Source organism: Protopterus annectens, chromosome 9.part0 (assembly GCF_019279795.1).
Source record: "Protopterus annectens isolate FY-2018-M chromosome 9.part0, PAN1.0, whole genome shotgun sequence".
NCBI classification, from domain to species: Eukaryota; Metazoa; Chordata; order Ceratodontiformes; family Protopteridae; genus Protopterus; species Protopterus annectens.
The window spans coordinates 1722911808-1722925678 of NC_056743.1; the positions used below are offsets into that span (position 1 = coordinate 1722911808).

A 13871-nucleotide genomic window follows, 5' to 3' on the forward strand; every position below is an offset into this window, starting at 1 on the left:
CCACTCTATTCAGAAAAAAAATAGCAATGCAGGATATATTCATTTGCTATTTGTGTATGTATTTACATATTAGCATTTGTTTATTGGGAAAGTCCAACTGGGCCATTTCAGCAGTGGTCCAGGTGGAAGCTCTGCAGTTAACAAATCTTACAAGTTGTCATACAACTCAGTACAATACAAGCAAAACAGCACGTTAACTATCACATACAAAAAATAGAAGACATACATCCTGGAAATCATCATACTCCACAAAGAAACATTTCAGTTTTACTGTAACAATGCTAAGCGTCTGAGTCTTCAGATGAACTAACAACAAAAGAAGACCCAAATGGCCACTTATAACAATCTGGTCCTTTGGCCTTTTGCCTTCACATGATCTAACATCATAATAACACATACCCATATATATATATATATATATATATATATATATATATATATATATATATATATATGCACTTTGTATACACTGTAATTTTTTAAGCACTTTGTGAAACAGGTCTTTTTAATTTTTATTGCACTACTTTATATGGGGGTGTAATTTAACTCATTGCTTCCTACAAGAGTACAGTTGTCAGAAAAGCAGAGTTCTATATAACCTTCAAGAGTGCACTCAGTTTTTGAGGAGACTTCACCTCACTCCTGGAATGAGTATGGTTTGGTAAATTAGAATTGTTTTGACTTATTGTGAAATTATTATATGCATAATTTGCATACTTTTTGCAATATCATAAAAGAGGAGCAATATTACATTTTATTTGCACAAAACACCAGTATTTTTTAGAAAACAAAATATATTTTTGTTTCATAAATCTGCAATATAAAATCAGCATCTACAGGCAGATGTTGGATACTAACACCAGTGTATAGCCCACTGTCTACCAAAGAAACAACATATTTTACATTTTTGTAACTCACATTTATCAGATACTATAAAGCTAATAAAGTCTGGGGGACTTTGTAGAAAAGCCCCCAGGAAGCAAGTGGTTTCCTGGCTTAGAAGATCCGTGGAAGCAAAAGTATTAACGAGCTCCAGTTGCACAGAAAGTTAAAGAGAACAGATTATGGTGGTTCAGATATATCTGCAGAAAAGCAGAAGACAATCTGGTGAAGAAATTTGGAACAGAAAGGAAGAAGGCATGAGGAAATGAGGAAATCCAGTAAAGAGATGAATGGATTGTATGAGAGAAAACCCGTGACAGTCAGGTAAAAGAGTGGCATTAAATTTAGAGAGATGGCAACCACTGATACAACACCCTGAACCCATGCAGATAATGGGGACAAGGGGGGCTGATGATGACTTTTAGGATTAAATGCATTAAGAAATGAATAATACTTAAATTGATTTTGCTTCTTAACAGTTTTAAAAAAGGGTTGGCCATTTTTTTAGGTATCTCAGACATTTTTGCCTAAATACAGATAACAGAAACATTGGTGGTAAACATAGGGAGACTTTTGTAAGGCCTAGCCATGCTTCTTAAAGGTGAGAATCAAACCCTCTACTTTGTGTTTGTAAAGCAAACACCTTCACCATTATGCCAATGCCTAACCCTAATCACATTTTACCTCTTGCTTGGATTATAATGCAATTTAACAGGAAGTAAGATGCTCCAAATGAAAAGTAAAACATATGCTGTTATGTGTGTCTGCATAGCTACAGCCTTTAGGCTGCATGGCTGACGACCATGATAGAAATCCTGACAGTTATCAGCTAAGCACTGTACAGTTATAAACAGCCAGAAACTGAGAGAACAGCTAATAAATTATTATAAATAAAATGATTACCAAGAAGGAAAAGTAATATGTGGAGAAGTATGTATGAAAAACAGCAGAGTCTTCTTCTCTTTCAGCTGTTCCTGTTAGGGGTCGCCACAGCGGATCATCGGTTTCCATTTCTTCCTCTCCTCTGCATATTGCTCAGTCACATCAACTGCCTGCATGCCCTCTCTCACCACGTCCATAAACCTTATCTTAGGCCTTCCTCTTTTCCTCTTATCTGGTAGCTCCATTCCTAGCCTCCTTTTGCAAATATACCCATCATCCCTCCTCATCACATGTCCAAACCAATGCAATCTCGCCTCTCTGACTTTGTCTACAAACCGTCCAACCGGAGCTGACCCTCTAATATACTTATTCCTAATCCTGTCCATCCTTGTCACACCCAGTGCAAATCTTAAAATCTTCAACTCTGCCGCTTCCAGCTCTGACTCCTACCTTTTCGACAATGCTACCATCTCCAACCCATACAACATAGCTGGTCTCACTAACCCTCTTGTAGACCTTCCCTTTAACTCTTACTGGTACCCATCTGTCACAAATCACTGCTGACACTCTTCTCCACCCATTCCACCCTGCCTGTATTCTCTTCTTCACCTCTCTTCCACACCCACCATTACTCTGAACTGTTGACCCCAAGTACTAAACCCATCCACCTTTTCCAACTCTAATCCCTGCATCCTCACCATTTCTATATCTTCCCTCTCATTCATACACACCTATTCTGTCTTAGTCCTGCTGACCTTCATTCCTCTCCTCTCTAGAGCATATCTCCATCTCTCCAGGGTCTCCTCAACCTGATCCCTACTCTCACTACATTTTACAATGTCATCTGCAAACATCATAGTCCATGGGCCCTCCTGTCTGATCTCGTCTGTCAACCTGTACATCGTCATTGCAAATAAGAAAGGGCTCAGAGCTGATCCTTGATGTAATCCCACCTCCACCTTAAACTTATATGTCACTCCCACTGCAGACTTCACCACTGTCACACTACCCTCATACATATCCTGTACCACTCTTACATACTTCTCTGCCACTCCTGACTTCCTCATACAATACCACAACTCCTCTCTAGGCACCCTATCATATGCTTTCTCCAAGTCCACAAAGACACAATGCAACTCCTGGTGACCTTCCCTGCATTTATCTATCAACAGTCTCAGAGCAAACATTGCATCTGTAGAGCTCTTTCCCAGCATGAAACCATACTGCTGATCGCTAATTATCACCTCCCTTCTTAACCTAGCTTCCACTACTCTTTCCCATAACTTCAAGCTGTGACTGATTAGTTTTATCCCTCTGTAGTTACTACAACTCTGCACATCACCCTTATTCTTAAAAATAGGTACCAAAACACTTTTTCTCCACTCCTCAGGCATCCTCTGACTTTCCAAGATTTCATCAAACAATCTGGTTAAGAACTCCACTGCCATTTCTCCTAAGCACCTCCATGCTTCCACTGGTATATCATCTGGCTAACAGCCTTTCCATTCTTCATCCTCTTCATAGCTGTCCGTACTTCTTCCTTGCTAATCTGTTTCACTTCCTGGTTCACAATCCCCACATCATCCAACCTTCTCTTTCTCTCATTCTCTTCATTCATCAGCCCCTCAAAGTACTCTTTCCATCTGCTCAACACACTCGCCTCGCTTGTGAGTAAGTTTCCCTCACTATCCTTTATCACCCTTACCTGTTGCATATCTTTCCCAGCTCAGTCCCTCTGTCTAGCCAATCAGTACAGGTCCTTTACGCTGTCTTTAGTGTTCAACCTTTCATACAACTCTCCATATGCCTTATCCTTAGCCTTTGCCACATCTCTTTTTGCCATACTCCTCATCTCCTTATACTCCTGTCTACTTTCTTCATCTCTTTGACAATTCCACTTCTTCTTCGCCAGCCTCTTCCTCTGCATACTTTCCTGTACTTCCTCATTCCACCACCAGGTCTCCTTGTTCTCCTTCATCTGTCCAGATGTCACACCAAGCACCTTTCTAGCTGTCTCCCTTACCATCTCTGTTGTAGTTACCCAGCTATTCAGTAACTCTTCACTGCCCCCCGGTGCCTGTTTTAACACCTCCCTGAACTCCAGCTCACAATCACCCTTTTTCAACTTCCACCATTTGATTCTTGGCACTGCTCTCACACTTGTCCTCCTCTTCTTGATCACCAACATCATCCTACAGACCACTATTCTATACTGCCTAACTACACTTTCCTCTGTCACCACATTACAGTCTCCAGTCTCCTTCAGACTGGCCCTCCTGCATAGGATATAATCCACCTGTGTGCATCTTCCTCCACTCTTGTACGTCACCCTACACTCCTCCTTCTTCTTAAAATACGTATTCACCACAGCCATGTCCATCCTTTTCACAAAGTCCACTACCATCTGACCTTCTGCATTCCTCTCCTTAACACCATACCTGCCTATCACTTCCTCATCCCGTCTGTAAAACCAAAAACAAAAAAACAGTAGAGTCAGTAGACAAAATGTGAAGCACTTTGTAAATAGACTGTCTTGGCAAATGAAACCAAGTCCAGTCAGGCAAACTTCAAAATCCATGAGCAACTTAAGCTCTGTGCATACACAATCTAAGCGAGCAAAAGAAATAATGTTGGAAGGACAGTTATCGTCTGTTTGTGCCCTATATCAGAGGTAATCCACATTAAACCAGAGGAGAAGTTATACTACATCTTCAGACAAATGATCTGGAACATTGCTATTATTTCCAAGATAACAATTAGGAGATCATTAGTTCAGCTTAATTCATCTCCTTTCCTTTCCTTTTTTTCATCCATCCCTGAAGTGCTGACACCTGTCTAGCATATTCATCTGTCTTTCAGCACCTATCACCACTCTTGCAGTCACAGATGCTGCTGTACCTCTCACTCAACTACACAATGTAAAAAACAATCCAAATTCAAAAGTCTGGAACAGGTAAGTAAAATCTGAAAGACATTAGCGATGATTCTTTACAGACTCCATCTGGTATGAAAGCCACAAAAGAGGTGTTTCCTTCTATTAACTCTGGGTAGATTGTACTTTTTGTACAAAATACTGATGCTTGGCTTACTCCCACTATGTTTATGAAGGTGCTTGTCACTACAGCATGGAGGGAAGGAATTACATGTTTCCACTACTAGGTGAAAATGTTCCTTGTAGCATCCCTGGAGTGAGTATTCCCATTTTTATATTCTCTAGGAGCAAAGATAAGCTGAGAGCAGGAGTTTTCTATTGTTCCATCTCAGAATACTGTCATTGTCACACAGAGTTGTCACTCCAGCATTTATCATTTTTTGTTCATGGAGAGGGCTCAGAAGTTCATAGCCAGGTTGAAGGTTCAAGCTCACACTTTCTTGCACTTTCTGTATTTAAAGATGATGTCATCTTTACATTGTCATCTGTATGCCTGAGGACATGGGTATTTCAGTGACTGTGGAGGTGTCACTATTTGCAAGGTCTGCTAGCCCTAACACCAGATCCTAGAGTGTGGACAATACCCACCAAGATACAAATAGGCATCCCTGCTCTGCAACTGTATAAATCACAGTTCATAGCAAATTATACATTACTGATGGATGAAGAGCTTATCTTGGCTCATCCATAGTTTTAAGATGACCCCTATATTAGGGAGGGTAGCCATCTGAGTCTGGAGTAAAAACTGCTTCCAGTACCTTTTTGGTCTGATAACCAATCAGTCATTTTGTTCTTAAAAAATAAAAGAGCATGAAGTCATACCACCTTTCCAGAAAAGTCATGATTATGTGGAAATCGGCTATAGACAATGGAATCAATAACATTTTACATTCTGTGTGATGTTAACATGCTGATGGTCTCCAGGGACCACTCCTCAGATCCTCTGTTGAAGCTGAGAACTCAGGAAACATGTATAATGCAGGTATTCTAGATATGGATGCACATCAGAAATTAACTGTTTGTCATCTGTCAGAAAAGAGGTTTAGGGAATACTTGCATTAGATGCACTCTGTATCTTGCGACATAGGAAATTCTTGCACATGTTTTCACCATTTCCCTTAATTTCACACCTAATCATAATGTTCAGAGAAGAAAGAGCAAAAATGATCACTGTCTCCTCTTAGTGGCTAACAAGGGTATGGTGTCTGACTTTAATTTCCTCTGTAATACAACATATCCTCCTGCATCTAGCCAAGGAGGCCTCACATGACTAGACTGTCAAATGGCTCCACCTTTGATCGGGCTCTTACTGTATACCCACAGACCACATGGGATCTCCTGCTTGGGGGGGGGGCAGAGGTAATCTGCCACTAAGCCTTCCACCTTATAGAAGTACACTGTCAAGAAAAGAAGATTCTCTTGTATGGCGGTACAGTAGCCTGTGCTCTCCCAGACCTTGAGCTGTCACAAGCACCTGCAAAATATGAGTCTCAGTTATTCCACAATTTAGGTGCATGCATCAAGTATTTCAGGCCATCACGGTCTTATGAAAGGCAGGACTGTGGCCCATCACTGAACAGTCAAATATTTCTTTAATGGGGTTATGAATCTTTGCTCACCTTTGAAGAACTCCTCTTTGCTTGCTGGGAATTAAATTTCATGACTGACAGACTTAACCATGCTATACTCAGATATATGGCTTTTGTGTCATTGAAGTTAATCTCTTAGAAAATTCTCTGGTGACTATCACCTCTTCTCACAAGATCTCATTCCACTTTTCATCCTACAAATGTTCTAAGAAGTATCATTAATCAATCTACTCAACTCCTTGTTTTCTTTACAGGGTCAGAAAACAGGACAGAAAATACTTTACACCATGAGCAGGCACTAACAGTTGAGGTTTTGCCTACAAAGATGGAGCAGCTGTTCATCTACTTTTTCTTGAGATGAAAAGCTGACAGCTATCAAATTAACCCTTTCCAAACAGAAAGCCAACTCCACTATGCAAAGCTAATTTTCAGCAAAAGGCCTAGAAGAAAATTATGCTGTCAAAGGCCACTCAGATAGTCATGCAGATCCTTCTAAGTTTGCTTCAAGAGTATCTCCACTGCAGGCATTTGTGTTCTAGCCACTTAGTCACTGGCACCCAACATTTTTGCTTGGTCTATTCTTGCAGGTGTTGACTCTCCTTTGGTACCTTGATTTTCTTTTTTATATATAAAGTAAGTACCTTGTTACTTAAGGATTCAGACTTCTCAGCTTTTCCTCTTAACTGTCACCTGACTCCACAGATTTTTTTTTTTGTGGGATTCAACTCCTATTGTAGAGCCATAAAGTGGGTCAACAGTGAGAGATACAACAGATACACAATTAGGGTATAAATTAATCTGTCAATAGTTAAGGCATGTTTTTCAGAAATATCTTCCCTCTGTATTTTATCATGTCCAACATCTAGCAGCTGCTGCTGTTGTTGGAGTTCCCTGAAAGCAAAGAAAATAGATATTTATATATTATAGTTAACAATGTTGGTGCCAGATTGTCAGTGCTCTTTCTTGACATGCAGGATGTTTGTCTGCTCAAAGATGGGAGGTGAACTAGAAGGCTGAATGGTAAGATACATTTATTTTTATTTATTTATTTAACATTTGTTGACTGGGCTAGTCTAACTGGATATACGTCCATTTTCAGTACAGGCCCGGGGAGAAAAGCTCCAAAAGAACAGACGATTTAAAACAAATCAAAGGTATTAGGCATATATGGACAAGAAGAAATACATAATAGTTTACAAATGTTAACAATACAGCTAAAATAAAAGGAAAACCTCATTCTTTAATTCTATACAAAAAATATATTTTTTTTTTTTTTTTTTTAAGAGAGTGAAGGAAATAGGGAGGAGAGTAGTTGTGGAACAAAAAGACAATAGGAAAGAGGAGAGAGAAATTCAGAGAGGTTTGGTAAAAGTAAGGTAAGAAGGAGAAGTGAAATCTAATATGAGGAGCAAGGAGAAGGTAGTTCAAAGTAACATGCTAAGTGGCCTAAGGAATGAGAAGAGAGTAGGGAGGGTAAGCATAGGAAGAGAGAATGTAGTGTTGTAAAGGAGGAGAGATTTTAATCAGGGTTGCTGCATGGACAGAGCCAGTGCTTAGTAAGATGAAGTCCGAGTTTCTTTTTGAAGAGTGAGGAAGAGGAGATCATAGTGAGGTCCTTAGGAAGAAGGTTCCAGCTTTTCCCCACTGTATAGGAGAAAAGTGAGTCACCTGCTTTATTATTAGATTTATGTGTGGATACTAAAAGTTTGTGTGAAGAGCGAAGGTTAGAAAGATTTTTATAGGGACTAATAAGTTTAGTAAGGATAGGTGTTTTTTCAGGGAAGTAAAGGATTTTTTGGGTGACTATAAGTTGCTGTGATAAGAGTTGATTTTCCAGTTCCAGCCAGCCAAGTTGTTTTAAATTTAGGCAATGGTGAGATCTAAAAGGAGAGCTGGTAGCAAATCTGGCTATACTATTGTAGGAGGTAGCCAATTTGCTCAGGTTAGTTTTAGATAGATTTGTATATAAAGGTGATGCATACAGGAGAGTAGAGATAAGATGGGAGTGTGCAATGGTAATTCTGGCTGTAGGAGTAATGAAAGGCTTGATTTTATAGAGGGAGCCAAGCTTTTTATTAATAAATTTAATAGTGGTATTAATATGAGAGTCATAGTTTAGGCTATGATCAATGGTAACCCCTAAAAGTTTGGTTGTTGTGTCAGGAGATATAACTGTGCCGTTTTTAGATATGATGGAGAAGTGGAGTGGTGAAGATTTTTGTGTGGGAGTGAACAACAGTAGTTTAGTCTTTTTAGGGTTAAGGAGGAGACATCGCTGTAAAAACCACTCTTCTACAAGCTGAAAGACATTTTGGGTGAGGGATTGAAGTTCAGTTGGGTTAGAGGTTGAGGAGACTAAGGTGGAGTCATCTCCATACTGTATGGTTACGGCTTGGGGGATGCTAGAAGCAAGATCATTGATAAATATGGAGAATAAAAGGGGACCTAAGATAGATCCTTGGGGGACTCCAAGGGAGACAGGAAGAGGGGAGGATAGAGTGTTTTCCCAGAGGACAGCCTGTTTTCGATTATCTAGGTAAGACTTGAACCACTGTAGTGCCAGAGTGTCAAGTGAAAGTGATTTCAGAAGATTCAAGAGAATTTGATGATTAACCATGTCGAATGCTTTGGAGAGATCTATAAAGACAGCAGATGAGAGGATGTTATTACTGCGGTTTTTATTTATGTGATCAGTAAAGGAAAGAAGGGCAGTAGTAGTGCTATGGGAGGGACGAAATCCATGCTGGGAGGGAGCTAGTAGTCCATTTAGAAGGAGGTGGTCAAGCAGTTGTTGGTGAATGTATTTTTCCATGATTTTAGCTAAGGGAGAGAGTAGGGCAATTGGACGGAAGTTTGAAAGTTCAGATGAGGTCCTGCCCTTATGAAGGGGAATAATATGAGAGATCTTCCAGATGGAAGGGATAGTGCCTTCATTGATGGTTCTATTTATTAGGATAGAGACAGGGTAGGCAATTGCTTTGGCTGCAGTTTGAAGATATTGCGCAGGTAGTAAGTCAGCAGAGGGGGTAGAAGGTAGGATGGAGAATTATCTCACAGCATAGGGACTATGAGCCCTGAGTTTGGGGTAGCCAGAGAAATCAAATAATTCCATCTGTAGACTCACCAAAGAAATCCCCACCTTAGTTATCTGATTCAGGTATACACTTTCAAAACAACTATTTGCGTACATACAATCAGATATATCACATACACGTCTCTTCTTGTCCACATCTGTGAGGATCTGGTTGCATAACTATATCTAGTTGGATTATGTAGACCTGCTATGTTAAACCATGATTTTAACAACAGAAAAGGATTTTCATAAGACTGAACAGAAAAAAACAATAATCTCCTTTTAAGTAATAATCTCTTGAACACAGTCTCATAAAAAAAAGGCAGTATATATGTGACCATCACTGCTAGGGAATCAGTTTACACTCTCAGAAGGTTTGTTTGTTTTTCGGCTTTTTCCCGGTAAGGGGTCACCACAGCGGAACTCCAGTCCGCTAATGATTGGCAGTAGATTTTTACGAAATGCCGAGGTGCCAGCTCGACGCCCAACCTTCAACGAAGGCATGCCCATTTATGCACGCATGTCTTTTGAATGCTACCCAACAGCAGGGAGGACATGCAGACTTCACACAGAAGGCACTCCCAAGCCAAGCCGAGAATCGAATGGGAGAATCTCTTGCTGTGAGGTAACAACGCTACCGCCGTACCACCATGGCATCTATCAGAAGGTGATTTTCGTTAATTCAGGTTTGCATAATTCACTTAAACAAATTGTTCTGGTTGATAGCAGAGAATATCAACTAAAGACAGTAAAAAAATGGATGCCTCTGAAAATTTCTCAGTTTGAAATATTCTTTTTCACAGAAAATGTGAGGTCCAATCAGGCTAGTAATTCAAAGGCTGATAGTTTTAAAGTCTGCAGTGGGGTGAAGTCACTGTGTATGTAATGTGGTATTCTGTCTTCTGTTTTCCTCATAGTTAAAAAAATCTGATTCCTATCAAGAAATTTGTTTGGCATTATTCTACTAACATAAACGTTGAAATGCAGATCCAAATTGCTATGATTACATAAACACTCATACTATTGTTTTATCCATGGTAGCATCTAATTTCTATGGACCTGATACCCTAATATGATAACTTACTAATGCTTTATGCCAAAACACCCACAACAACTTTTCTTCAGGTGTCCCTGCATATAATTTTAATCAGGGTTTGGGCACCGGTAGTTTATGTATTCTTTATCTGTAGAAAACATTTACAATAGGATTCAGTGGAATATTCATTGCTTGTATAACTGCATCAGGTTGATTAAACATTAGTTAGGCAAATAGCTCAATGTTAAGAAAATATGATTCCTAGGCTGGTATCTCCACAATGAGAAAGGCCTCCTTATTATTTCATTACTATTTTTCTGTATATAACACCAAAGCTGTCAAACCTGACCCCTGTAGTGTTCTCCCTAGTAGTCAGTAGTCCATGCATAATGTTAACCAAGGCCTCCCCTCACATGCGTGCATATACATACACACACACACACACACACACACACACACACACACACACACACACACACACACACACACGCAAAGAAGTGAATGGGTGTAACCAACGTGTTTTAACAGCAGTGTCATTTTTGTCCTTGAGCAAATTTTTACCTGGCTGAGGGATTCAGGAGCTGTGGACATTTGTTGGGGAGACCATATGGCTAATTATCACTAGCCACTCCCATGGAGGACTGCATTACCATGGGGTTTTGTCCATGAGACCACACTCCATGCTGATGTTCTCACGAGGGGAAAACTTCAGTGGTGTAGCTGTTCATAAACTGGAAAAGCTTAAAAAGTGCAGAAACCTTCTGAGATAAGCCTTTCAAATTGTACTAAGTATTTCTGAATCTGAGAGTTAGTGTCACTGAGCATTGTGGCCCAAAATTGACCTACCTGCTTATACTTCAGCATTAATAATCAGTATACTTTTACTTGTATACCATTTAAATTGTTAGCATAATGTCCAATTGAGGCTATTTATTCTAAAAGAAAATTCTCTCATCAATATAAAACTACTTGCATTGTAATATTTTACTTTTTCCTTATCTTGCTAATTCTGCAAATATTTTCCAAGTTATTTTACAAATAGCTGGAAAGTAGTCTGTCTTAAATGTAACAATTTAGCATAAATTTGTAGCTTTGAAAATCAGCTAATTTATTTGTTCATTATCTTGACTCCTTCCTTAACAATGAATCTGCTTATCAGTTGGGCTATACATGATCTGTATTGACTGTGATAGATTATCTGATTCATTTGATAGATTTTTGTTACTGCCAAATAGCTGCAATTGTACATGGAAGTAGTCGTTAAACCAGTTCACCTACTTGGTTAGCAAATAAACAAACAAAATTATATTTTAGGATTCAAAAGTGTCTCTTGCAGTCTTGGGCTGATCTTATTCATGTATACTGTATAATTCCTAAGTTACTAGTATTTGGAAAATGAAATAATGCATACAAATTTAGTGTGACATTACAGACTTAGAAGTCATTACCAGTAACTTAGGAATTTGGTGTCACTTCTATATTAATGCCTTACCATTGCAACCAGAAGTACTTGCATTGCTAGCAAAGATGTTCTTAGAAACAAGCCTGAATCCTTCTTCACACGAACAGGAGTAACTTCCAATTGTATTGTTACAGATAGCATAATCACCACAGATTCCCTTATCTGCTTCGCATTCGTTTAGATCTGCATTTCAAGGAATAAAACATTGTTTAACATACAACAAAACAATGAAAATGTATTAATTTCCAGCACAACTCAAACGCACAAAGTTATGAAATATTAACTCACTGGAAACAAAATGCATCACTGGTATATGACAAGTAGTAGCATTGTTTGCTTCAAAATACAGAAAGGAATCACACGACAAATACTTGAAAAGCACAGAAATAAACATGTAAGTCAATTTCCATCATACTATTATTTATCAGATTTAATTAGTCTTTCTTAAAAAGAAGCGTTGAGAAGGAAATGATGCATTTTAGAACCCCATGAGGGTAGCAGACTGAAAGGTGAAAGGGGAAAAGATGCTCACTGTTCAGTTCCCTGCTGATGTTGGTGATAATAGAGAAGAACACTGGACTGTTCGCAAGTACAAATCCAGAACTGTGAGTGACATAGCTACATGAGGTATAGTGGTCTCCATTTTTATCACAAACTCTTGTTACTGCCAACAATAATAAAAATAATTTCCAGTGTTGTTAATTATTGCTGAGAACTATGGCTGTTAGTTCCTTACATACCTTTCAACTGTATTTGATTTTGCCTTATATGGTTTGCCATATCCCTCATAAAAATGTTCTTTTATGATAAACCACTGATGATTATAGTCAGTTAATAACATCAAACATTAGAGTTTCATACATATTGTTCAGAAATTCATATTTTTGTGAAACTAAATCTACTAAAGTTTTATGTGAATTAAGAGTTATATTTAAAAACTATCTCTGATTTGGGCCTATGCCCACTAATTATTTTCATTTCCTCTATGTTTCTTGACCAAAGAAGGTGAGAGTTATAGTTCAATAGTCAGTATTTCATTGCAGGTACACATTATCAAATTCATTTACACTAGTAATGCTGGATTTACAATAGGAACATTGTTTGGCTTCTCCAGTAATAATGAGCTTCTACTGCATACTTAAGCTGAAACAGCAATACACATTTTTGGGACTGCAGTTCTCAGCCAGAAAGAGTAATCCAAGAAAAGACGGTTTCATCTTGAGAGCTTTTTCATTTTCCTCTCTAAAAGATGAACTTTAATGAATTTCAGATGAAGAATAACCCTGTAATTAAAATGAAAAGGCAATATTCAACAGCTCCTATCTTCAGAAAGAGTCTGACTGTTGTCAAAGTATGCTGCTTCTATAACATTCTGATAGCTGCTTGAAAACACTGACACTATCCAGTGTGCTTCATTATTACCCTGATGTTGTCACAAAATCCTATGAAGATGACTTTGTGGAGATGACTTCAGCAAAAGACCAAGCAGTGAGCATCTTTCCTCTCTTCAGTGTGTGTGTGTGTGTGTGTGTGTGTGTGTGTGTGTGTGTGTGTGTGTGTGTGTGTGTGTGTGTGTGTGTGCATGTATGCGTGTGTGTTTGTGTGTGTGTGTGTGTGTGTCTGTGTGTGTGTGTGTGTGTGTGTGTGTGTGTGTGTGTGTGTGTGTGTGTGTGTGTGTGTGTGTGTGTGTGTGTGTGTGTGTGTGTGCGTGTGTGCGTGTGTGCGTGTGTGCGTGTGTGTGTGTGTATTTGTACACATCTTGAAATGGGTTGTTGCTGTGTCTTGCTTATGTCCAGTGAGTAGCATGATAGGATTTCACTCTGTGTAATTATGATCAATTGTTTTACAGTCTATATGATCAGTTCTTATGCAGACCACCTATCTGTCTGAGTTTCTCCAGCTATCTTAGAGAACATTACTGACCTATTTATTCTGGACATCTACTCTTTCCTTAGTGCCAGTTCTTGCTGCACTACAGCTGTTATTGGAATAACACCATGATAATTCTTTGACTG

General features: G+C 38.9%; 1 protein-coding gene across 1 annotated transcript in view; it reads right to left on the reverse strand.

Moving 5' to 3' along the window:
- Nucleotides 1-12250, reverse strand: part of LOC122810768 (adhesion G protein-coupled receptor E3-like) — an 804089-nt gene extending 791839 nt beyond the window's left edge. Inside the window, exons 1-2 of the mRNA XM_044082329.1 lie at nt 12145-12250; nt 11887-12039 (exon numbers count right to left, since the gene is read on the reverse strand). Coding sequence (XP_043938264.1) covers nt 11887-12039; nt 12145-12250 — 259 coding nt within the window. The remainder of the gene's footprint in view (nt 1-11886; nt 12040-12144) is intronic.
- Nucleotides 12251-13871: the final 1621 nt, after the last annotated feature.